Raw genomic sequence first — 27,393 nt, 5'->3', positions numbered from 1 at the left:
GCAGATAAATGTCCACATTAAAACATTATCAAAAGCTGAAGAGAAGACCTTTTCCCTGGATGCTTCCATTTTCCTTAACCTTTCAGGATCCTTTCCTAGGTGAACAGTCAACAGATATTAATGGAATATAGGATTATTAAATACTCTCTTATGGGCAACAGAAGAAGATTGGTTTCTCTTGTGTCTGCTGATTTTCTATAGGGCAGCAAAGTTCCACTCTGTTCTGAGATCCTCTGGCCCCTCCTAGATTTTTGCATTACTGCTATTTCTTTATTTCAAATATTACCAGATGAACTACTACTCTTTGGTTTATTTGGTATGATTAAGGAGAGGGATACACAGTTTCCTCCCATTCAGCTTCATAAAAGCACCTCTCAGTATGCCCATGCTAATCAAGGTCAGTCTCCTTATGATCAAAGCTAAACAAATGCATGCTGAATACGTATTTGTTTCCCCCTCTTCTTTTAGGAAGTAGGGTGTAAGTTGTCTCTAGAAATGCCAACTTTAAGGTGAATCCAAAGATTATGTTCCTTTGTGTGAGAAAATTGGGCTTTTTTCAGATATCTCCTCACTTTTTGCCCTCATTTGTGACTGAAACTGGTGTTTTCTGACTCTGTGTCCTGGGCTCTGCTAACCAGACCCAAGGCCAGTGCTCTGTGTAAAAAGGTATATTGTAAATCCCTAGTAAATGGTAGAACATGTTTGTGTTGAGGCCCAGCAGATTGAATGCACTTAAGTGTGCACTGATGTGGTGCCTGCTATTATTTAAAAAACCTGCCCTGCCTTGCCGACTGCTTTTAAAATAAGACCAAGTCCGAATTCGACTTTAGAACTAAAGTACTTATAAAGTTTTAAACTACCTTATTTTTACATATACTCACCCTAAGATCTACCAGAGGTGCCCCGAGGGTTGGGCAGATGCACTGTAATCAAAGCAGGGGCATTACAAATGTGGGAAAAACTGCCAATTACGTTTCTCCCCATTGTAGTACATTAGCTCCATAGGCTAACATGGGAAGGCTTTAATTGACATTAATAAAGTCTATCTTTTGATAAGAGTGGACTAACAATTTGATTTAAAGTGTCAAAATAACAGTTAAGATACATCTAACAATTTGCCAATGTTAGAATTATCAAAACTATTACAGGGAAAGGGTTTTAGAACTATTTCCTAATGTTACCTAAAGTTAGCCCTGTAACAGCCTCTCCTGGTTGGTCCACCTGTGACTGTCCGGCCAGGCTGCTTTGATAAGGTGTGAAGTGGTTAGTTTGGCCTGAGGCAAAGGAACCTTGTGGTGGGAGGAGAACTACAGCAGCAGATGCCAGAGCAGGAATAGGGCTCGGTGCCCAAACTGGTCTTCAAAGGAGGAAAAGACAGGTGGGACGGAAACCAGACCTTTCCCACTTCCTGCACGCCCAGCCTGATGGGGCCCCTGTAATTAGATTAAGAGAGGGTAGTAAGGGGAAAGTTACCCACACCTGTGGGTGAACTTAGCCAGACCTGAACCTCCAAGAGAGATTTTCTCCATTTTGGATTTTTGTGGAACAATACTTTCAGGGACAAAAATGTGCCACACATCTCAGGAAGTGGTAACCATAGAGGGTGGCGTCCCGTACCCCATAGTTCAGGGGTGCACCCCTGCTTTCTAGTCCAGAAACCTGGATAAAAGTGGGAGAGCAGCCCAGCAACTCAATTCCCTGTCTGCAAACATCAAGAAGAATGAGTGCCCTGCTGAACTCATGGTCTGCACCAAGATCAATTGCACTCACAAAGACTATACCTGCGGCACACTCTCGGATTCACAAAGAAAGGACTTTACCTTGCTTCAAAGGATTCAGCAGTGGACTCCTTGTATAGGTATAAAGGAGCTACCAAGAGTCACCTGCATCAACTCCTGCAAGAAGGGCCCAGCTGCAAAGGGTCTAGTGGACTTTTAAGGATTTGACCTGGTGCATTGTAGGAATTGCAATCCCAAATTCAAAGGAGCAACTCAGAGCTTATGGAACCTTGGATTGTCATTCTGGATATTTCAAGATACCAAAAGTACCTTCTGGAAGAATGTCCAGACGTTTGGAACCATTTGCAAAACTTTTGTCAAAAAGCTCCATAAGAGGACAAATGGACCGACCTGACGAACTGCGACCCAGCCTGAACTTCAGGTTTGCCCTGCTGAAGCTCTGGAGCTTTTTGTCATCTCTGAGACTTTCAGGAGTTGACCAAGGCATTGCGCTGAGCCAAGCTGCTGTTGTTGAACCAAAAGCTGGCCTGAGGAGGAGACCTAAACTGAGAGAAAAAGCTCCAGCAAGGTGACTAAGTCCGAAGGTAAAATATTGACGAGGCCTACCGCTCAGTGTATCCAACTTAGGCTCCATCACCGTCTGCCTCAAACTTTGACCCAGTGAAATGTGACAAGATAGCTGCGGTTAGTCCCAGTTCCTGCTTTGACTGTCAGCAGACAGGACACCTCAGAGGTGATGCAGCCCGTCCCATGAAGGTGGCTTGCACTGGGCTGTCCAGTGTAGCCCTAGTAGAGGACACCTCAGATGAGGAGGTGCTCTTAGCATTTTGCTGGTAGACAGGTCCACGTGGTAAGCTGGCGATCCCTGATGGTGGAAGTAAGTATTTCCACTCCATTCAGGTGAATAATATCCCTATCACTGGCCTAAGAGACACATGTGCCAGTGACACTATAGTGAGTGATAGGTTGGTGTCCCCAGACATGTATGTGCCAGGAGAAACCAAGTGAGTGAGGGTAGCCCCAAGGTGAGGTCACAACCAAACCTGTAGCCATAGTGCCCCTGGAGAGGGAGGGTACCCTTGGCTGGTATAATGTAGTAAACAGTGCTGACCTCCCCTTAGATTGTATCCTAGTCAGTGGCTGCCCAGAGTTTAGTCTGATCCCAGATGGGGCAATCCACCAGGGCGTGCTGCAACCCAAAGATCCTGGACAGCCAGTCCCTACAATTAGGAGAAAGGGATCGCAAAAGAAAGGGAAAAAGAGGAGGAAAGGTAAGCCACTCCTAAAGAGAGGTCCGGTGAGCCAAGGTCCTTCTGACCCAGTAAGAGGGAAGCCCATAATTGTCACTGGTAAGGCTTCACCTGACCACAAAGAAGTCCTGAGCAATCAGGTAGCTGGTCAGCACAAGTTGTCACCACTACACTGACAGACGGGAGGGTGGAAGAAAGGTTTCTGTCATAGGACGTGTTAGCCCCCCAATCTAAACAGCAAGAGAGGCTCCAATAACCCACAGTTGACCCTAAAACAGCTCACACACATGTCAATGGAGATCTTAGGTTGTGGTTCAAAATTATGACAGTTGCCAGTATCCTCTGCTGGATGCTGGCCTTCATTGCAGCACTGTACTTGGCTTGGGAGGCAGACCCCATGGCCTAAAGCAAGCTAAGCCCCCGGACCCTGTTGGTCATGGTGGGATTGCTCAAATGCTGGGTGACCTCAGTGGGTAAGCTAGGTGTTGCCATAGCAATGTTAGGGATAAAAGAGTTGGGCACCTCACTACCCAAAGTAACAGAGGGGCGAGGAAAATGTCACCCGTGGAGTGAAGTTTCAATGTAGTTATTTGTTTAGGCAAAATGTCCAGCCTATCTTTGTCTGCCTAAGTTGTCAAACATATCTTCCTTCTTTCACAACTGCATTCTAAACAAATAGATGAGAAGCCTTTGTCTGGGTCAAATCCTTTAATCAGTAGACCATTATGTATTTAGCAGACAACATAATTTAGTACTTTGGAGCTGGTTGGAACACTATCATGAAATCACCAGAGCAGTCCTCCAGTTCATAATTGTAATAAATTGGTTCTCTTCATTCAATCCCCCTGGATTTTTCACATTTGATCATCTGTTTTTATTTACTTTTTCTTTGTAGAATCTCACAACTAAGAAAATATACTGACAATACTAACCAGCAGTGTTGTTCACCTTTTACAATCTCTGCTATGCAAAAAGAATAGGAGGCTCTGGGCTTGTTATACATGAACGGTTGATCACATGCGTGCACAAGCTGTACATGTGAGACTACTGTTTTAAACAGCCAGGTACCTGTGGACAGGAAGCCCGCAACAGAAGGGCCCCTTCAGAGATATGTACTGGCCTGGGTTGGCCTTATAATGTGAGTGGGCATTGATAGTGTAGGATCCAAGTAAAGAACTCACATTATCAACACCAGTAATTTCTCACAATATTGGTTCTTATTAACCGGGTTGGAGAAGTGCAAAATGTATCGGTAGTTTAACAAACAATTTTTGTGACATTTGGATTAAAGATCTAGATTTGCTGAAATATTGTATTTTCACCAGTTGGTATAAAGTTGTGAGAATTAGGATTTTTGCAGATTGCTTTCAAAAGTCCCAGAAACTATCTTTTTTGTAGTACTGTGCATTTTCTACATGACAACGCCCTTGCTCCTAGGGAGCAGAGTCTTTGCAATGTGTAGTCTACCACAACTTCTGCATGTGAACACTGAAGCATACATATTGGCCTTCCGATTGAGCAGCACACTTACAGGTCACTAACACAGATTTAGGATCTTTATGTCAAAATAGCTTGCCTTAACATTTTAACCCTGAGTATGTGTCTATAGTGTTATTTAACCCATTTAACCCACTGCGTGGGTTAGGCTATGTCTTGCTGGCTCTACAGTAACATCAAATATGCCTAAAATTGTTCCCTATCAATTTTGTTTGTTTTTAGGATAAAAGCATAACCAGTGAGAGCTTGGTTAGCAGTTTCTTGCTGTCCAAAGGTTAAGTATTCCAAAATACTAACACTCTAGTGTTAAAAAAAAGCAGACATTTCAGAGACGAAACATAAAAATGCAGATTTCATATAGAAACCGAAATTGATTTAGGAAATCTACATGATTTTGACTCGTAAGAGCTATGCAGGACATTTATTCCGAAAACACTTGCACTTGCTTTCAGTTACAAAGACTTAAAGAAACACAAGTACTGTAATGTGGCAAAGTGCAGTTTGCAAGGAAGAACAATTGCTGGTCGGGTGATTTGTAATTTAGCCAAACAAAAATATCTTCAAACTGTAATGCTGTACATTTGTCTGGTGTTTTAGGACAATACGTCCAACTGACCAAGTGAGATATTGATGACCCCAAACCTCAAGAATAATTATGTTCCAGCATGGAAATGTCATACTTAGGCGTGAGAAAAGGTGTATGGTCAGTGCATAATTACAGTGTTGTGAAATGTTTTAGAATTAATGGGAAATAATTCAGATAGATTAATAATGTAATGTTTCATGGCTACTATGGACACTCATCTGTGAATAAATAAGACATTCATACATAACCCAAAAAGACGCATACTCTAATCTCCTAACTTCACATCTCCGTTTCCCGATTTCTTTCTGCAGTTTATACCCTGTCAAATTAACTTTGTACCATGAAATTATTGCATACATAGGAGATTCCCTACCACAACACGGTTTATAGTATGTCAGGTCAAACCCCTTGGTGGCATCTGTAAATTAGCGTGACTTTTGCCTGTTCTTTACTTGGCTCAGATTTGAGCTAACTTATGTAAGGTTGCTGACTATATTGCGTTTCAGCCATTGAACTAAATGTCTCCTACTTTGTCAGATAACCCTTTCAGGTTTATTATTGCTTCATATTTGTTAAAAATTATTTTGTTTCATATAATATGTATGTTTGAAGTCCAGGCACATTATCTGTAACATGAGGTTTGCTGTTCGTATCTGCTACCAGTATAAAGCACTCTGACTCCTCTCTGGAGGTCAGATTTGCTATATTAAGGACTAAATATACGTAAGTAAGTATAATATCTGAAACAGATTAACAAAACGAGCAACCCTTTGTTAGATCCCTAAGAATGCATAGAATAACATAACTAGAGAGCATCCATGTTTTATTGTTTTTGGTTGCGTTTTGCATTACTCAAAATACATTATGTGCATTGCAATGGAGTAGTGAACAATTCAAGGCAGTATATAGCAAGACGAGGATCTCCAACCCACAAGTGAAGGGATACTGGCAGGTGCATTCATGATTGTAGTTGAGAGGATCCATAAAGTTTATTGTGGAATTTAATTCCATATTTCTAACATATACCTTCAGAACGAATGTAGTTTCATGGTTTATTTTGGGCATTGCAGGAAAGTAGGTTATTAGTTACAAAAGATGGTGTTCCTTCACAAACAATAAGTATGCATCATTCCGTCTACTAGGGACTAAGCACTCTGCTGTATCCCTGGCTCTCTCAGGTTAGCTATCCAGAGCAGTCCAATGCCCATCCAGGGAAGGTGGCATGGATAGTTACCCCAAGTCTGCAGGCACAAAACAAACAACATACAGTAAATCATTGCCCAGTCAATGCTTTTACTTACAAAAACGAAAAATACTTTATTCTGCACACTACTCAATACTACACATTAATTTACCCATTTCCATATGATAGAAGGTTAAAATACCTATGGTGACACCCTCCTAATCATGAACATCCCTAACAAACCCAGTCCTGATTACCACAGTACTTCCTAAATGAATTAGACTCCATATGAGGGGGATTAGGTATCAAAGGACAAAACTTGTCAAGGCGGCATTACATAAATAAAAGCACAAATGTATCATGGTAATTTAAGTCAACACCATCCATTAAAATCACTAAGAGTGGTACCTTGTTACAATGGCGTTCAAAGGGACATGTGATGGCTCACTTTTAACTTTGTCATGGTCAATAAAGCATTTCTGTGACCTTCATTAAAGTATATGCAGATACACTATTATATTTGCCAATAAAACACTTTAATTTCAACAACCTGTGTGAATGAGTCAGTCCTCTACTTTGAACATGCTAACACTCCAACAGGGGCCAAAGCTCCAACAGTGCTTGAAGACTATTGAAACTTCTCTTGGGGCAATCCATATAACTCCCTGTGAGGCTACGGGGAAGAATTTCTAAGGTAGTTTATTGGTGGCTGCTGAATATCTGGCAGCCGCCACAACACCCAACAAATCCTCTTGTGGTGACCCACCCTGTATGGGGCACCAGAGACGTAGAAAATGTTAATTCATGTGTTGACAGTGTGCATAATTTATTATAGGCCTTGCCCTGCAAACAACGATTTGTTCCAAAGCATGGGCCCACTCCTTGTCTCTCTTTATTTTAATTCTTGTGCTCGACCCCCAAACAGGTACCCATTCTACAGCTCCATGAAAGGGGCACAGCGGATCATCAAAGCCCCTGTGGCTTCTGCTTTTCCCTCGTGCTAAGCTCATTCCTCCAGAGCCAGTATGGAACCTGAAAACCTTTATCTTTCTGCTTGGACATAAGGAGCAGCTGATTTGGCATTCCAGTAGGAGAGAGTCTGTGCTCTGTGTCCTGTAACCTGCCCTCGCCTGACATGAGAATGAGGGTTTGAGGAGCATCAGAGGATGACATCATCCTCTGAGCGCAGTTAGGCTCATTTGTTCCAGGTTATCATCCGCATAGGTCCCTGGGAAGATACGGGCCTTTGGGACAAAAGCATCACTAGAGAGGGTTCCAGGCATGCCTGTCTCCCATCTTTCATATTTGTTTCTTGCACCGACCCTCGGGCCCTTAGCCCTTCCAGGGTTGGGGGAATCCCAGAAATCCTGTTTTCTCAGGCCCTCTTGGGCTGGTTTGGAAGGGGGAGGAGGCATTCTGCTCCTGGTGGCAGGCTTTAGACAAAAGGAGAGGATTAAGCAGACCTTCTGGCCTCCAAATTGTTTTTTCCTTGCTTGATTTTTTTTCTGTTACTGCTCCCCCTCCTCGGGACCTGTCCTCCATCCAGCTCATGCTGTACTCTTCAGCTTGGGGTTGCCTCCAGTGGCATCCCACCACCCTCATGACAGAAACCCCTCTATCCTGCACTCTTAAGGACCCATGGCTCCTATGGCCTCTTGAGGGACTCCTGTGTGCCCCCAAATTGGCCATGGGGCAGCCTCTGATGAACTCTTAAGGGCCCAGTCCACAAACATACTCAGGGAACCTGTCTCCTCCAGAAGCCACTAGCACCTCCATCCCACTACTGTCTCTCAAAGGGCACAAGGGAGCCCATGCTGTTGGTCCTGAAAATGAGGAGCTACAAGTCCCAACCAGACTATGTCTATGGTGCCTCAGCACCTCAGACAAGGGTCTGGTCTTCTTCCGGGTCCTGCAAAATTAATCTTTTCTCCCTTTTTCTCTCTCATGTGAAGAGGATTCTTAAGTGGGGGGAGAATTCCAGAAGGCAGGCACCACTGTCAAATTCTTGCATGACACCTGGTCCGAACCTCTTGCCTAGAGTCATGAGACTTTCCAAATGGTATCTTGAAGTGGTCCGCTGAAAGACCTCTCTGACAACCTGAAGCTACACATCTAGCTGCCACAGATGCCAGATCCCTTTCCTCAGAATCTCAAAGGAGAGCCACTCCTGTTCTTTGCTCTAGAGGTCTAGCTGCCTTCATTAGTTCTAATTGGGATGGGCTCTTCAAGGCACAGTGCAGTGTGGAAGGTTCCATCAGCAAATTCAAGTTCTGTCCCCACCCCTGCCTCTACCAGGCCCAGGCCTAATCCAGATGAATGCCCCTCTTGTGTGGGGAATATTTTTGATCCTCTGACTGGTCAACAGTGGAAATTCAAAAGTAGAAATCTAAATTTGGCACTGACTCGGAGCTATGAAAAAACTAACATGTCAGAAGGAATGGTGGAACCAATATCATATTTGCTTTTCTGAGGCTTGTTTTCCCTAAAATTGGTATGCCTCACTAATCTCTTGGGCTAACTAGGGTATTTTGGTTGAATGGTTCGCTCATAACATTCACATCCATAAGCACATACTCTTTTCAGCACTTCAGACTAACGCTCTGATTGCCTACTCACTTTATAAGGCTCTTCCCAGGTCAACAGCATTCCCTGAATTGTCCCTTATGTGGCAGGATACCGGTGTGTGGATACCAGTCTGAGCCAAACAGTAGTACCAATAGCTCAGCATGCACACATATGTGTGGACCTGTTCATGTGCAGCCTCCCTACACCCCTTTCCCTAACTGGGCAGCAGTGGCATCTTTTTTTTGTTTATAAAAGGAACACACTAGCAGCTAGCATTCCCAATCAATTTTAGCAGCGTTTACAGTATGACTCTGTTAATTCAAAAGCAAAGATTCCAGGGGATTAAATCGGCTCGAACCAATAATCCTGCAGGTTCCTCTTATGCGTTGCACTGACCTAGTGAGATGGTTATTTTTTCAGCTCATTAGGATGGCATGTCTACGATTGTTTCCTCCAAAATGACACAACATATGTTAAGTGTAATGTTCGCCTGAAGAAGGAGTCCACGTGGTTCTGTCTGGGAGTGAAATTATGGGCATTCCTCCCTAGAATTTTGAAGAGTCTGGCACCTGAGTACGGACAATTATTTCATTGTTATAATGAGAGTTAAAGGATGCTAGTAATCAAGGTGTTTTCTAACCAATTTGGACCATGGCTCGCAGGTAGGTTTGAAGTTGTATCAACATGAGGTTGTATTTGCGGAAGAGGAATTGCTGATATTAGGCCGTCCTAATTTTTATTGTAATGTGGCTTCTGAAGGAGCGTTTCCTGTTGCTTTAAGTATTTCAATATTACTTTAAGATATTTACTTTATTTTTAAAGTTAAAAAAATAGCTTCTCTAGATGCCCTATGATGGTGGGCTCTATTAACTCAGCAAAGAGCCGAGCTCAGGTTTTAAAGTGCCTGTAGTATGTAATGTGACTTCATTAAACCCAATATGTCTCAAACAGCACAGTTCGGAAACAATGAGCAAAGGATTTGTCTGTTTCTATTTTTGAGCTGTGCTGTATGATAAAAATGCAATAACTCACTCGATGAAATATTTAGACATATGAATCAACCTCGGGCACTGCAGGTGCATAGAAACAGGCTTTCGGCTCTGTGCTGAGGCAACAGAACCTATCATGACTATGGTTGTGGTATTGCAATCTACAGCAGTTTATCTCAGCCCATGTTGTTGTTGGAGAGTTTCTCCTTGGTCTACGCTTGTTTGAAGCTGTTACAAGGAACTCTATTCAGGTGGATTGTAGCTGTGGTTATTAATTTGAGAAGTGCACGTGGACTAGGACATGGCAGAAATACTTTCTTAATATCTGCTTTTATACAGGGTTGACTGTCCTTGCAAGTTTGTTTAAATGCATCGACATGTATCCATCGGCCAAAGTTGCTCTACTCCTCTCAAAGTGTTTTTCTCCCACCCAAATTCCAAATATCATGAAACTATTGTTTCTCACAAACATAACACATTGGGATAGTGACTTTAAAGGCCCATCAGACCTATAACACAAAACATAATGTGAAGGCAATCGATCCTCCAATGTGTTAAGAATAGTATCAAGTCTGACGCATCCGCATAGTCAGTTCTACCACAAAGGATCCACAATGCTTGTTATTCCTATTGTGTGTAACTCTTGCTGCTATTATTACAGCAACATTTCTTTTCTCAGGATAAGCTCGTGTTCTATCGAGGATGCCTTTCAAAGATGACAGCACAAATACAACTTTCGAAAATAACATTATTCATATTTTTAACACCATGATTGAACAAAGGTGAATAAGGAAGTCACACATTTGAAACTAGGGTAGTAGAGCTCACCCATCTTCAGACAGTGTTGGATTTGGTGTATTATGGTCTCCAATATGAGGAATAAATCTGACTTAAAGTGTGTTTTTCATCAACATTCAAATAATGTAACTCATGCTCATCAGTATAGGAAGGAATTTCTTGGTAAATGGTTTAGTCATAACTTTTGAAAGAGTTGCTTTATTAATATTAAAAATGCGATGTAGCACCAATCACCTAGAACGTGCTTAGATACATTAATTTCAGTCAAACGGGGAAAACCAGTGAATGCACTGTTCCTTGCTGACACTTGAACTGCGCTATTTGAATCTGCTTCCCCATATGTGAAAAACAATATTTTTGCATCATAATATTGGCACATCACCAATTAGAATAAAAAGGATACTACAATTTATTTGCGAAGTGCTCTTCAAATAGCTTGATGGATGTCTATTTCCATAATGCACTAATAAAAATGTGCATCTTTTGCGTGCCTCCTGATGAATCAGCACACGGTTAACCATATGTCTGTTTTCTGGCAAGTTATGAAGTGTGAAATCAGCACAGAGTACCCAATGAGCAAGAATGGTTCTTTGACAACGTGCAGAATACTAATAAGTGCAAATATTATGTGTAGAAATTCTCAGTGTACTCCAGTACTAATTTTATAATCTTGCCCTAGACCCCAGAGGATTTAAATACCGCACATCATGTGAAGCTAAAATGAATATGTACACTAAGTCCATCACGTTCATCCTTTCTAAAGGACCTTATTAAATGGACACCTGTCTTTAACACAACGTTTCGAATATTATCTACACTTTTGAAGATAAAGCACGCACGTAAGGCAAACTCACCTAATAAAAAAAAAAGAAAATAACAAGTAAAGTTTTCTATAAAGTTTTTAATACTTTATATTGTACTTATCAATTAAATGAAGCAAAAATACTGCTTTATTATTAGTCCATAATCTTTGATATCTAAAAGCATAATAATACTATGGTAACTGCCTTTACAAATGTTTGTAAACAAAATGTTTCTCTACAATCAGTGCTTAACTTGGGTCCAGGTGTGTGAGTATTTATCACCAGAGGTTAGCTTTTTGTAGAAAATGTTCTGCCCGTGATTCCACTATCCTGCCGAGGCTCAGTGTCACTGGTTATCTTTTTGTAAAATATTCCTCTATCACAAGGTAATTGATTTGGGCATTAGGGGCCATTGCGGTGGTGTCACTGATTTACTTCAAGAAGCGAACCTCTGGTCAACCTGGCTTTGGCTACTACTCCCCAGACAGAAGAATCACAATTAAAACGGGCACTCTCATCCGAATCCTGCTTACAGTTTTCACATGGATGTTGCGCTACAAAGTAAAATCTCCCGTACAACATTTAAAATCCGTGAGTTTTACAGTGACAATGACAGTTACAATCTGACTCTTGACTGAGTTTGAAAATGTGTAGGATGGAATATTGGCGATTTCTTGAGCTATGGGCTGACACCTGCCTTCTGAATGTTGATGAGAGAATGAAGGTTTTAATGCAGTACGCCTGTGCAGGAGCCAAACCCAGTCAAACCATGTGCCTTAAACAATCACCTCCAGACAAACAGGTGCGTGAGAAATCTAGCCCCAGCAATTGGTCCAGCAAGTGCCCGCAATCGTGAGTGGGCAGGTTTTCAACACGTTCCACAATTCTAAAAGGAAGTGCGGAAACCTTTAAAATACAGCTCTTGAAACACACCACTCACTGGTGAAGCCAAAGCATCCCTAAAAAAGGTTCAGTGCACTCATTCTGGATAGAACAGGAAGCAACATCACTTTCTGCATGAACATGGAATCAGTAAGCAAACTCTATCTCATGTTTTTAAGAGCAGCTGCGGTGGCAGGTGTGTTGCTTGTCTCCAGGATACGTTCCCATAACGAAGATTTTGAACTTAGGGGTTGTTTCTTTTTTCTTGTTTTTTAACAAGTCTGACTAATCCAAGGAGTGGATTGGTGGTCCTATTTATTTCACTTCTTCAGGGAAGTTTCAGGGTATAACTAAAATAGTTACATTTTTCTGACTATCCGAGGTTCTACAATTTGGAGTGTGGTTATAAGTTAATGGTGTTTTATGTTATAGGATTTAGAAAAGTTAACACGCAAAGACCAAGAGGATATTTAGGTGTGCACATTCTGCTATCACCTTTTTTTAGAACGGTAAATAGACGGTAAAGGAAAAATAGAAGGAAAAATATACCTATAAAATTTGAAAATAATTTCGAAATATTTTTTTTCTTTGGTTGGAGGCAGGAAAGTTGACGTTTGATTAACCCCACGAGGAGTTGATGAGTTACTAGTATTTTCAATTAAAAAACTAAGAGTGAGTGGGTAGGGTGGTTGCAAGGAGAAAAAGGCAGCGGAGACAACATAGGGCCAGATGTAGTAAACTCCGATTTTGCGAATCGGAAATTGCGAGTCGGTGTGACTCGCAATTTCCGATTTGCAAAATCTGATGCAGAATGGTGTCTCAGACACCGTCTGAGGATCTCAATGGGGTCGCAAAGACCCACCTCATTAATATTAATGAGGTGGGTCGCATTTTGCGACCCCATAGCGAGTCCCTGTACTCACAGGGATGGTGGCCTGCTGGAGACAACAGACCTCCAAGTCTGTGACTGATTTTTAAAGAAAGCAGGTTTTTTTTTGTATTGCACCCTCTTTTCCTTAAAGGAAAACGAGTTGCAATACAAAAAAATAACGAAACCATTTGGTTTCGGTTTTTCAGAGTAGGCAGTGGTCCACTGGACCACTGCCTGCTCTGAAAAAACATTAATGGCGACATTCACAATTTGCGAATGGGTTACCACCAGTGTGGCCCTGGTGGTAACTGCAAATTGCGAATTGCTTTGCGACCGCGTTCGTGGTCACAAAGCAATTCTGCATTGCGGTGCAAGTCGCAAATAGGAAGGGAACACCCCTTCCTATTTGCGAGTCGCATTCCCATTTTGTGAGTCGGTACCAACTCGCACAATGGGAATGTGCATCGCGATGCGTGTTTTGCATGGCGCAAACTGCGATTTTCGCAGTTTGCGCAATGCAAAACGCTTCCTACATCTGGCCCCAAGTCCCTTCTGCACTCGAAGGTTCTGAAATGAGTAAGGGAAAAATTTAACTCATTCAATTTCAATTTCAAATCACAGTTTTTTTCTACTTCTTTCAGTTGTTGGACTTGGTGTTGAGCCAGGAGAGTGAAATAATTACAGTTAAGTGGTATCAGTATCGCTAAAATGAGATAGCATTTTCAAAACACAGCTGCCCAGTGACACTGCAGAGACGCCAGTCTCCGATGTTTAACATTCATTGCTTAAGTGGCCGAGAAAGTGATTCACCAAGCATGCCTCTAGTCAATTCTGACACATGTCTCAGGATTAAAGTGAGGAGTTTTCCATTTTATTACTGAATATGCACAGGTATATGTGTGTACTGTGCACTATGGGCAGCTTCTCTATTAAAAGTGATAGAAAACCCCATCAACATATGAAATTATGCCTTAGTATATTAAGGCAACATTCTACATATAATTTTAACAATCATGTGAATAAATTAGGACCTTAAAATTCGGCAATTAATAATTATTGGAATGTTTTCATATTGAAATTTCCTGTTTCTTTTAAGTACATGTACTTTTACGTTTTTGACATAGGAGGTATAATAGAATATAGTAAAAAAAAAAATTACCACGAAGAAAGGGTTGTATCAGTGCTTAGTTTGTGCTTATTGTTTCCGGTGCTGAGCACCGGCACTTATTTTTGATGGACGGGGCTTATTCTTCTGCCTCAAGCATTTGCTGCGAGCAAAAGAAACATAAGGGACAGACGGAGGAAGGGAAAAACGAAAAAGCATCACAAATTGAGAAAGTAGAAAGCTGAAAGAGTGAGCTGAAGGGGCAGGGATTGGCTTTATATGTATTGAAGAGGCCCGAGATGGCTTCAGGATTATGGCTGAAGGGGCAGGGATTGGCTTTAAATGCATTGAAGAGGCCCGAGACGGCTTCAGCATTACGCCGCCTCAGTATTCCGTGTCCAAACATTTAATTGATGCATCTGCAAGTTTAAGAGGAGGGTATTGGGCACCGGCACCTTTTTATTTACAAATTAAGCACTGGGTTGTATAAATATAATGTGTACACATTCATTTTATTTCACACTGCATCAACCAGTGTTCTAATGGATTAAATGTGTAATAGAAACAGGCTAAGAAAAAACCCTCGTAACCCAGGTCACTGGCGTCTGTGTACAAAGAGGGAGTGCTGCAAACATCTACTCAGGTGATTAACAGTGACCACCCAAAGACCTAGAGCAGTGGTTCCCAACCTTTTGACTAATGTGGACCCCCTCTTTATCATTACTGGAGCCCGGGGACCCCCTCTGAATCTTTATTGGATTTCGGGGACCCCCCCACTGTGTCATTACCAATAGCTGGGGACCTAATCTGTTAATATTATGTAATTTTCTATGCAGTCACGGACCCCCTGTGGAGGCTTCACGGACCCCCAGGGGTCCGCGGACCACAGGTTGGGAACCACTGATCTAGAGCCTTCATGCAGTGTACAGTTGGCATAAGGAGAGGTATTCTAAGATGAATGACTGACGTGCTATTAAGAAGGCAGCGGTTCCTTGAATATGCAATGAATATGAAATGTGTAAGGCTTACAATGCTCTCCGAAGGAGAACCAAGATAATACAACAATTGGGGCAAATCTGTCCCTGCCTGACATTAACAAATGTCCGTACTATCAGTATCTATGGAGGTAGAAAGGGATTACCTGGCTGTTGTACTGCCAGCTCATAATGGCTCTCCTAATGTTAAAAGGCTGCTGGGACTTTGGGGTAGAGACGGTGAGGCACCTAAACAGGAAGTGCTGAATATATTTACTACATAGACTGTGCAGCCATTGAGCCATTGGCTAATTAACATCACTTTAAAATGTGTTGGTTTAATATACCCTTGATTCAGTGATAGATAAATACATTTTTCTTGTTTATACCCATCTTGCAACATTATATCTTCAACATATGTCTAGTAAGTATAAGTAACTGTTGAACTACATGTGATATTTATATATAATGCTTACTACCCCTGATGGGGCGTCGAATTCTTAACAGAACAGAACGCTAAAAAGTGAAAGTGTAGCTTGACCTTAACTTTTAGCACATAATTAACCATCTATAATGGACAGTTAAAAATTCAAAATGTATATGGGACACTTTCAAAAGAGGTACCAATTAGTTCACTCTTCAATTCTTTATTATGCTTTCATTTGTTTTGATTAAGGTATCTTTAACATCCATAAGTACCCGATTAGCATACAATATATTATTAAATGCGTAATATTTCATAAGGTTATTCGCTAAAAACATATAGCACTGTGGAACAGATAAAAGATATTTTAAAAATTGTATCTCGTAGCCATCAACAACAGTTTGCTGAAAGAGTATTGAAGAATATTTGACTCAACTTCATTTCACCACTTACCTATGCATGTTGGAGGATCTGGTTGCCAAAAGAACCGATTATTCAACTCAACACAAGTGATTTTTGCCTGTCCTTGAAGTTGGTATCCAGGGTCACACTGAAAGTTAACTGTGTCGCCAGGTTCCCTGCTGTCTCCATATCGAGTTCCATTTTGTGGAGTTCCAGGGTCATTGCAGGTTGCTGCTATTGATGCTGCAAAAAAATGAATAATTTATGTAGACTCAATTAAAAAACTAATACGAGAACGTGTTCATAGTGTAAAGAAATAATTTATGTAAAGTGAGTTAAGTTTTCATAAGTTTTAGAAATGTGTCCCAGTTAGTACGAAAGCAAACTAGTCCATTAGATTAAATAAACTATATATTTTCTTGATCTATAGTACACATCTAATTTAAGCCTAAGGTGGAAGTACAAAAAAAAACACACCAAAAACTCATTTCCAGGTGGAAATCTAATTTCTGTTCTAGTGCTGCTCGTAATGGACGTTTGAGAAGAATTTTAAGAACATTAGACGGACTTTTAAGACAATTTAGAATCTAGGACTGTGGTGATTTTAGGGTTGTGTGTCATTTGTTAGAGACAAATAAAGTGTCTGTGGCAATAGTTACCAAACTTCTGACTTTTGTGGACCCTCACTTTCTCAATACTGGAACCTGGGGAACCCAACTGTATCAGTATATCATTATTGGAATCTGAGGACCCCCAATGAGTCATTACTGAAAGCCGGCACCCAGGTTTAAACACTGTTGATGATTTGAACCGCAAAACAATACACACAAAATGTAGAGACAAGCATTCCATCAAACACATACCCAAATGATAACACATTTTATTAAATTTGCAAACAAAATAAAAAAGTACAAATGTTCACATTAATAGGAAGATTGAAGCATTTCTAAGTTCAATTGAAGCCGCACATTTCCATACTATAGTCTGTTTGGTGTGTCTTCAACACACCCACACATCAATCAGAGGATACTAATTTAATTATAGCCTCCAATTTCAAATTCCTTGACATTTACAGTACGTTTTAAAAATTTCAATTTTACATTTACCCACTTCATTTATACACACATTGTTAATCTCTTAATATTAGTTAATTTTCTGAGCTGTCACTGACCCCCAGGAGTCCCTGGACCACAGGTTGGGAACCACTGGTCTAGGGTCATAATTCGAAGAAAATGAGTCTGTGCAATCGTTTAGGCACAACTTCATAAAATGTGCACCAACCTTTTGAAAAAGTAATGTGCATATCTGTATTAATTAGAAGCACAGGCATTTTTACAATTTACAATTGCTAACTTGCGAATTCTAATTTTCTACACCCAGTATACATTTGGGGCCAGATGTATCATCATCCCTGTTTGCATTTCCTAAATAGTGATTTTTAAGAAATCGCTATTTAAGAAATGCAAAATGGGATGTATGAAAATTGCGATTCAGTAATAGCGATTTCTTAAAAGTCGCAATTGCTATTACTGAGTCTCAATTAGGGAATGGGACTCCATTAATCTCTATGGGCCTGTCGGCCCATAGGTGTGAATGGTTTTGTATTACCTAATTTGCGAATTCCTATTAGGAATTCACAAATTAAGTAATGCAAACCCCTGGGTCCTGGGGGCCTAAGGCCCCCTTTGATGCACCCCAAAAAAATATGTGTGGACATGTAAAGTGCACACATGCCCAAGGGGCATGTGTGTGCTACATGTCATTTTTAAAAATGCATTTGTAATGCGTTTTTAAAAATTGCACATGCTTACTACCAAACTTTAATTTGTGGTAATTGCATTTCCTAAATGCCAAATTTGCATTTAGGAAATGCATGGTACAAGAGAAAAGGTAATCGCAAATAGGTATTCCCTATCTGCGATTCCCTATCTAGGGAATCACAAATTGCGATTCCCTAATCGAAGTCGCAATTTTCAGGAATCGCTATTTTATTGTGAATTTCTTTCATAAATCCTGAATGGCAATTTTACATTCGCAAATGGTGGAATTTTGTGATTCACATCGTTTGCGAATGCAAAATCCATTGATACATCTGGCCATGGACATATTTTGAAATTTTGGAACAAGAGATGTGTAGGCACCACTTTACAGTTGTTTCACTCTACCGAGCTACGATGTGTGTATACATATTTGGACCTACCCAATACAATTTTATAAAGGGTCAATGGAAAACAATGCAGTGTTACCATGGTCAGACAAGTTGATTGACATGTTAAGACAAAAAAGAAAATAATTTCCTGAAGTGTAATGCTGGCCGTCGAAGTGCAAAGCCAGAAAAAAAAGTCGAGAGTAATTCAGTTTGGTAGCACTAAAACGTTGTCATCCCTCATTTGCTCACAAGTTACATAGCTTCTTTCAACAGTTTCTTTATCTGGTTAGCTGCAGATGTTAGCAGCCTCTTAAAACCGCATATGCACTGTGCATATCATTTAATTTTCGAATATAACTGAGATTTTCTCAACATGAACAAACGCCTATTGTTCGAATTATGTATTGTCCTTTACAACCTCAAACTTCACCCATAAAATAAATCTCCATCGTTGGTGCTAAATAAAACCTAATTATGACGCTCATAATGAAAATTATTCTCCTATTTAACACTTGAAATGCTATTAATGAGGCCTACAATCAATACTGTGTTCTTCACTGAACAAGTTTGTTTGGTTTGCTATTCAGTGGTATTCCTTCTGTGTCACATAATACTCTAGGGGTGATGGCTACTAATAATCATGCTTACAGTATACGTTACACATTTACATTATTCTATCACGCTATCCTCTAACCTTTGCCATACTCAATTGCCCAGTTAATGACAATATGATGTTAATGTCCCTTGATATGACTTTGAACAATCAACGCACCTAGGTTATTTATGTAATCGACTGGTCCATCATCGTTAGCGCTTTATTATGCAAAATGACAGTGCCTACAATTGCCTTCAACAATTTTATTTCACTTTTGAACAAACTGTATTTCTCCAGGCCTAACTATTTTATCAAACCTGCCGAAAAATACTCACTTAAAATGTCCTACAGTTGTCAGTAGCCTTTTTGATCATTCTGAAATTCAGACAGTTCTCCACTGAAAGATTGAGCTGCGTCATACGTTGTAGGTCATATTTATACATACATTTCAGTGTGATTTTGAATTTTTGGAACTCACTAAACTTTTCTCAAGATTTAAAATATATATGTACTAGCAAAGCCAATAGGTCCCTTCATTAAATATACAAGCTGCAACATTTGTTAATGCCGGTTTAAACTGACAAGGAATAGCATGTTGGAAGGCACATGTGCGTGAATGTGTCTGGCCATCTTGGAATGGATTTTTCTATTACAAGAAACCCATTCCAATACAGCCACTATGCTATTGGGTTTCCAGGGTATAAATCCTGGCATCCTTGGTGCAGTATTCCCCCAAACATTTTGTCTTTACTCCCTTACTTTGCTGAAATTGTTTTTAGTTGGCATTAGGACTCAGTGCACTAAGCCCCTGTACTCAGTGATAAAGTGAGTGTGATCTCTTCCTAAAACATGTAACCTAATTGGCACATTTAATTTATTTGTATGTCCTTAGTAATCCTGTACCCAGTGTCTGTATTAAATGCTTCTAGTGGACAGCAGCACCCATTATGTCATGCACTAAAGTAGTACTGTAAAAGATGTATGAGGCCTGCCAGTGCAGCCTGTAGTGCAGTTTTAAACCGCCTTACCGATCTGGCAAAATAAACATTTTGCAGGCTTAACCCTTCATTTTATGACCTAAGTCCCCTCTGAGGTAAGCCTCAAAGGCTTAAAGAACAGGGTGCATGGTATTTAAAAAGTAGGACATGAGTGTTTAAATTTGACTTTCCTTACAGTGAGAAAATCCTAAAGTCATTTTTTACTGCCGTAAGACTTATCTTTTTCATAGACTAGCAATGAGTTAACTTATCACATTTAGTAAATGGTAACATTGTATTGTGAGCAGATAGAGAAACTATGTTTACACTTAAATGAATTGTAATCAGATCCCTCACCTTCTAACAAACTTCTGTCCATATGTGGCCGTGCTGACTGGTATTTCAAGTCTGGCCCCAGGTGTGATGTAGTTTCCATCTCAGTTAAAAAACAAGATGTACTGGTTTCATTCAAATGTAAAGTGTGATGCCCACCTTTATAATTAAATTATTTGGTTCGCAGGTTTGGGGGAGTGGGTCCCCTGCCAAGGAAGTTTCAAGAAGACCAAATAACTGTTACCTTTTGGTGGACAAAAGTTGTGGATGAAATTATGTCCCAAACTAGGGCAGGAACACTACAGGCAAGCCCAATAAAGCTATTAACCCAGTGTATTTTCCATTACGCAATGGAACTTTTCTGATGGTATATGATGCTGATTAATTTCTATCTCCAATCAAATGTATGGCCCGTGGCCCTGTCTGGTCTGAAGAATTATGACTGACAAAGTTTTATGGAGCTGGATCCAAATTACCTATTGGCCCCAATCATACCTTCCATGGAAGTCAGTCCAGATTATATCATCATTAATAATTCTCCATTAGCAGTTATCCATGTTAGTTCTGTACCAAAACAGCATTATGGACTTAACTTATCCATTTATATAAATGCACACAAATCTGCACCTATATCTAGCTGCCATTCTGAGGAACAGCATTGTACCCCTCCTATCTGGCGTCTACAGCACAGAAACAGGTGGTCATGCAGAGTTTTCCCTCTAATTTCAACCTGAACCTGTTGAACTGGACCATTGCAGGCTTATCCTCTGAACTCCAGATTGAAGATTGGTCTACATTCATCAATATTATTGACATTGTTTTATTGCAAGAGACCTGCGAACAACATGACATTTTTGTTTATGGCTACACATGATATACATTTCCAGCCTGGCCAAAGGTGGCTTGGCTACCTGGTTTTAAATATTCATTTCTGGTGATATAGTGATTTTCCCAGCTGAGGGAAAAAAAAGTGACCTAAGGTGGTGACCCAATTTTGGTTTGGTCTTAATTACCTTTGATAATAATGACTTTTCTGTCAAGGATAATCAAACTTTAATTGTTTATTGGACTTTATAGATAAAGTGGTTAACTGAAATTCATGTTTGGACTTAGCTTTTAACCTATTATTGTCTGACGTTGATGCAAAACTGGGTGTTCCACCCAGTTTGTCATCTTCTACTTTCTCCCTCTCAAAATGGAAGTACAACTTCGATCTCAAGTCAGACCGTAAGGGTCACCTTGGTCACCTTTTATCTCCTTATCTGGTGCCATTTGATCTAGAGAGTGCCATGAATAGTTCACTGCAGCATGATGTGCCAAAAGATATGGGTAGCATGATTTGTTTGAAAATTGACTATGTCTTTATGTCCAGAAGTATGTATAATTATGTTTCTAATGGGGAAGTTTCTCCCAGTATATACAACAATCATAACCCTGTAACCATCCCGCTAAGAATGCATAAGCAGGGGCTGAAGCCAGTAATTGGCCTAACACTGTCTATCTCAACAACAAATTCAGCATGTAGACTAGTCTGAAACTCTGCAAATATGTTGCTAATTTTGCATAAATTGCGGCTGGTTGTGAGGGTTTAATTAATTCGTGTCTTTCTGGTGAAGGTGACCCTACTGTAATTCCAGGTATTTTGGGGGAGCTAAATTCCAATAGAAGTGCCCTGCTGACTAAGTCCTGGTTTAAGAAGGCATGCAGCAACACTAATGACAGACTCAGAATGGAATTAAAGAACATTCTCAGAGATAGGAAAGCTATAAGTGCTTGTAGGAAGGAATACATACTGTCTCTAAAAAGAGAATCCTCGTTTCAAAAACTGAATAGTGGGAAAAAGTAATGTATGCTTGTAAACTTAAATATTCCCAAGTCTTGTGGAAGACAGTACATGCCGGTCTCCCTTTATATAGCACTTCCAATGTAGTTTGCATTTATAATAACCCTGAAGAGTAGGTGCAACACTGTTGTAAAATCTACTGCCCTAATAATTGTAACCCAGGCTAGAGAGACTGGTGATTGTCCAGTCCTCCGCTAGATATTTCATTCTCTTCTGAGAGGTGTTTTATGCTAACAATAACAGCCCCTCTAAAAGGCCCTTGGGTTGTGTGGAATCCCTATGGATCTATTAAAGGAAAATCCTGGGTTTTCGGCTCCCCTGATCTCAAATATTATTAACTCAGCATGTAAGGTTGTCAGCTCGTCCACAATTGTCCCTGTTTTCAAAAAGGGGAATGAGCGGGACTTAAAATGTTATTGCCCATTCTCCCTTCTTGTCTCTATGGTCAGGATTATTGGGAGAATTGTCCTGGATAGATTGCTTCTTTGGTCCATGTAGAATAACATCTTCTCCCAGATCCAATATCGGTTTAAGAAAGGGCTTGGAATAACAAAACAATGCTTAGACGTGAACCTTTCAGCCTGTAAATATACGTTTGCCAAGTGTAGCTCTCTCTACCTAGCATTTGTGGGCCTATTCAGTGATTTCAACTGTGTAAATAGATTAAAACTGACTGCCATGGGTCTTGAAGGGGATTTGCTGGACTTTTTGACATCCTTACATCAGGACCTAGATGCCTCTTTGAGATATGGGGAAAGAGGGGAACACACTGCTTTCTTTTCTGTAAGGTAGGGTTCATCACAGCTGTGTGGTGGCACCTATTCTGATCTTGCTTTATGTAAATGGACAAGAATCCCCCCTTGTGATCCTTAGATCTGATGTTCAGACGGTTAACCAAAAAAAACCCATTCCAGTGCTTCTGTACACAGATGAAGCTCTCCCAACAATGAAAAAACTTGTTCCATGAGCATCAGCAATAGGATAATTTGCAAAGTGTCCAATTTCCCATATCTCGGTTTAACCTTTGATAGTTCTTGTGCTTGGGCACCATGTGTCACCAACAGGACAAATATTTTCTACAAGCGGTCACTATGATTTTCCCCTTGCTTCTGCTATAGGCAAAAAGCCCACACACCCTATAATTGAGATATACAAAAGAAAATGTATTCCTATCTTTTCCAAGGAGTGGGGATCATGGGGTTACAAGGATGTGGTCTGTATTTGAATTGAAGAAAATAGAGTTGGTCCTCACATACTCGGGGTCCCCTTGACAACATCACATTTTACTAATCAAACCTGCCCCTTTATAATTATGATGCTCAATTTTGTGCTATGTGTAGACTAGTCTAAATAGGGGGATAATCCAAGATTGTATCTCTCGTGCCTGTGGAAGTAACATCTCCTGGCATAAATACATTAAACTGTTGCTCTTGGATGCCCTTCTATTTTTGAGAGTTTTGTTATTTGTAAGAAGGACAAGAGATGGATTCAGGATATTTTTTCATCAGACAGAAGGGCCTAAATGGACTGCAGAGAATAAATGAAGCCCACTGTTATGGAATACTATTTGGTACAAGCTGTGCTGGGGTTGCACCCTTTCTGGATTTGATCTCAGGATCCTGGGAGTGTATGTTGCCCGCCACATATTGGGCTCCATCAGATACCTATTAAGTTATCAAAAAGGTCCTTTTAGCTCCTTTAAGAAGGTGCCCATTTGATGAGTTGTCTACCTAGACTTTGCTGTACTTTGTCTTTTTGTGTAAGTTTTATCTTTCGTTCACACAACATTATTTATTGCCTCTTTTACCCAAGTACAAATGTTGTAAGTGACACTATTTTACTTTTAACAATTAGTTTGCCTCGACATGTGCTCAGCTGTGGGTCAATTTTTAAAAAGTTCAAAATAAATGCATAATTTAATGATCTTTTAATGTGATTTTTCTTGCTTTTATGGTTGACAATGTATTTTTATCTTACTAATGTTCTGATCTACAATATATGTTGCATTTATGAGGTAATTATATGTATGCTTTGTGCCTTTTATGATCTGCTTCTAAGTGATCGCATAAAGATTATTGATTGAATTGTAATAAAAAATCTGCTTTAAAAGTCAACTTGGACTTTAAGTTGCATTTTTCTGTCTCAAACAAATATGTCTTTCTGCCAGTGTCCTGGGACACATGACTGTGGATGGCTTTGCTGTTGTTGGTTGTGTATAACTTCCAGACAGAGAGAAAAAGGAAATCTAAGTGTGAGGGTCTACCTGACAGGATAGCAGAGAAGGAGCTGTAGTCTTCCCTTATTATATTTTAAAGGGTCCTGCCTTTATTGCACGCAAATGGACCGGACACTAGGCATGCCCATGCCTTTGTCAACAATGAGAGTTTGGAGGCAGGTCCAGAAGAAGGGTCGTGAACTGATCAGAACTAGTTTTGAGCATAGGCCAGAGAATTCCTACATGCAAAGCCTGGAACTAGGGATAAAAGTGATATCTTTAGAACCTCTCTTCACAACACTCCTGTACCTGTGGAAAATGCACAAAAAGTACTGCCCTGCTGTTTGATGAAGGAAGATTTGACTGGTTTGCCTTGAGGCCAGGCTCATAGACAGCTAAACAGTCTGTAGATGAGATGTGGTGTGACCAATGGACAGAATTTGAAAAATAACATGAGCAGTACACTACCAATCATGGATGATGAGCCCTACAGCAGCAATTCAGCATATTGTACTTTAATCTTCATTGCTCTTTAAGGCACCAAACTATCAACAATATAAGTTGAAGATATCAGACAGTTACATGGCACACTTCCCAGAAGGTGTGAGTACAATTATGTAAACTGAAAGGAATAAATAGAAAAACACAAGAAAAAAATAATAAAAGATAATTTTAGAAATCTGAGTAGAAAACCACCAGAATACTGAGTATTGAGGTACTCTAAATTGCTAACAACAGTTGGAGGTCCTAGAATGAATTACACTTTTTTTAAATTAGGCTTTTGGTGTAGTATGCTGAAAAAGGTTTTTAGATGCATTTCAGGCACACTTAGAAGCTACCTTTAGGCTCTGCACGAGATCATTCCCCAATCCACACCCCCTGTGCCCACCCGCCCCGAGCAGTAGAGTGGCACCACAGCATTTGGTCCATACTCACATTGGTCATTGATAAGATGTTGGGTGTTAGGTAGCCCATTGTTCATGAAGTAATATTGAGCCATTCTTGTGTGATAGAGACAGGGAGACTAAAGATACCAGTTCGTATGAGAAACATAGTAGGTGAAGCAATATAGCGGTTATCAATTAATACACAAAATGCATTTTTGAGGAGGACTACTTATAAGATGCTATTTTATCAGTTATGTAAGGGCACTTAAAACATGGATAAAAGAGATCTCTTTTATGTGCAGATGTGTGCAAACTCAGAAAATAATCAAAAAGGGAGGATAGCAATATGTCAATTTACTTCTAAATATTAATAGGTTGAGTGATGACTTCTTTTGTTTCCAAGTATTCCTTGGAGTTCACATAACCGCTACATGGGAAAGTCATCTGCTGTGAGAATAGTGACATATGATTACAATCCCAGAATATTGCAGAGCTCATATATGGTGAGTTAACTGTGCATAGCTTCCTAAACATGCACACATTCTGACTCAGGCAGTGCAGCAATCCCAGGCCATCCACTGTTGTGTAAAGACAGAAGCAAACATTTTCTGCAACATATTTCATTCTCCCTAGTTGTAGGATTTGAAGTTACAGATGTTTTCTCAAACATTTTTTCTCTTTTTTCCTCAAACATTTCTGCAATGTGGACATCATATTCTTTCAAAAGAATCATCCAGGTATTTTGAAACTTGGTGGAATTGAGGTGCTGTGGTACCCTGTGGTATGTGCAATAACTTGGCTTTTGTGGGTATTTGTTAAAAGTGGGGTCTTTGGTTTACAGTCAGGTTACCTCCTGTTCAAGCAAGGACCCTCACTCTAGTCAGGGTAAAAGAGAATCACCCTCAGCTAACCCCTGCTTCTCCCCTTGGTAGCTTGGCAGAGCAATAGGCTTAACTTCAGAGTGCTAGGTGTAGGTTCGGTCGCCTGTGCCACTGTTTCAGGCTCAGGGGCTCTTGACCACCCTGACAGGCTGCCATTGACCGTGTGGATACGCATACCCACCCAGGCAGACCAACATCTCCAAGTGAGACCTGTGTTCCACCTCCTTCCAAGGGGAAACCTCCAGGTCATTGCCTAGCAAACAATCAACAGGCATGGTTGGACTCACAGCTACCTTCAACGAACCTAAGACCCCCATCCCATTCAAAGGGAACCTGCGGCACTCTGCACAGGCGCTCTGAATTGTCCACTACAGCTACTTGGTGAAGTACCCGGGGAACTATCTGCTCTACAGACACCAGCTGACTCCTCACTGTAGTCTCTCAGAACCTCCACCCTCTGTTCATTGATGGTCACACACTGCCTGTACCTCTTAGTGTTTTCAGGCACTAGGGTTTTCTGGACCATATCACTGTCCCCTAGTGAGACAAGGGTCATCTCAGCTGGTTCCCACCCACCTGAAACCAACTCCTTCCCAAGCGCTACACTGGCCAAACCCTGGGATGGCGCACCAGTGTGTGCCGGTGTACTTTTGGGGCATTTGGGGGCCCCCCCTCACATGACCCACATGGTCACATGCATAGCACTCACGTGGAGGACCACCTGCCACTAGCTTCCCTTTGGAGAACCATGGCTTCTTATCACTGGGGGATTGGGAATCCTTACCCTGGGACTCAGTTTGGGACACTTTAGAGAACTCCCCCTCTTTACCCTTACCCCCCTTTCTTCTGAGAGGGACCCTGCCCAACCTTGGAGTGGTCTCCCCATACCTCTTTTGGACCCTGGTTCTCTCCCAGTGGTCTGCTTCCTGCGCAAGCTTCCTGGGGTCAGTCAGCTTGCTGTCAATTAGGTGCTGACGCAGCTCTGGGAAACCTAAACTGTACACATGCTCCCAAGCAATCAGATTGTAAAGCCCCTCATATGTAGTTACCTTACTGCCCTTCACCCAACGATACAGTGACCTGCAATAAGAATCAACACATTCCACCCATGTTTGGGATTCCTTCTTCCTGTAGGACCTAAACTTATCCTTGTACTACTCAGGGGTAAGACCATACCTTGTAAGCAAGGCATCCTTCATGCTAGAATAGGTGAGATTCTGAGCATCCCCTAAGGCTGACAGTGTATCCCTACCCTCTACCTCAAAGTGCTTCCACAGACCTGGCCCCCAATGAGCCTCAGGGACCAGATTCATGTGGAGAGCAGACTCATACCACTTGAACCACAAGTATATGTCATCCTCCCTCTTGTAATCCTTCACAAGATCTTCAGGAATGTGCACCCTCCTTTCTTTCAGGCTGCACTGTGATGTGGCTGCCACCATCCC

The 27,393-nt window shown here is 40.9% G+C and overlaps 1 protein-coding gene across 1 annotated transcript in view; it reads right to left on the bottom strand.

The window, feature by feature from the left end:
• The window catches only part of CSMD1 (CUB and Sushi multiple domains 1), a 5,088,256-nt gene that overhangs the window by 1,749,284 nt on the left and 3,311,579 nt on the right, over positions 1-27,393 (bottom strand). Inside the window, exon 27 of the mRNA XM_069235813.1 lies at positions 16,120-16,311. Coding sequence (XP_069091914.1) covers positions 16,120-16,311 — 192 coding nt within the window. The remainder of the gene's footprint in view (positions 1-16,119; positions 16,312-27,393) is intronic.

This window comes from Pleurodeles waltl, chromosome 5 (assembly GCF_031143425.1).
Source record: "Pleurodeles waltl isolate 20211129_DDA chromosome 5, aPleWal1.hap1.20221129, whole genome shotgun sequence".
Classification (NCBI taxonomy): domain Eukaryota; kingdom Metazoa; phylum Chordata; class Amphibia; order Caudata; family Salamandridae; genus Pleurodeles; species Pleurodeles waltl.
The sequence above is the reverse complement of the archived record's forward strand: the minus strand, read 5'-3'. Positions and strand labels throughout refer to the sequence as shown.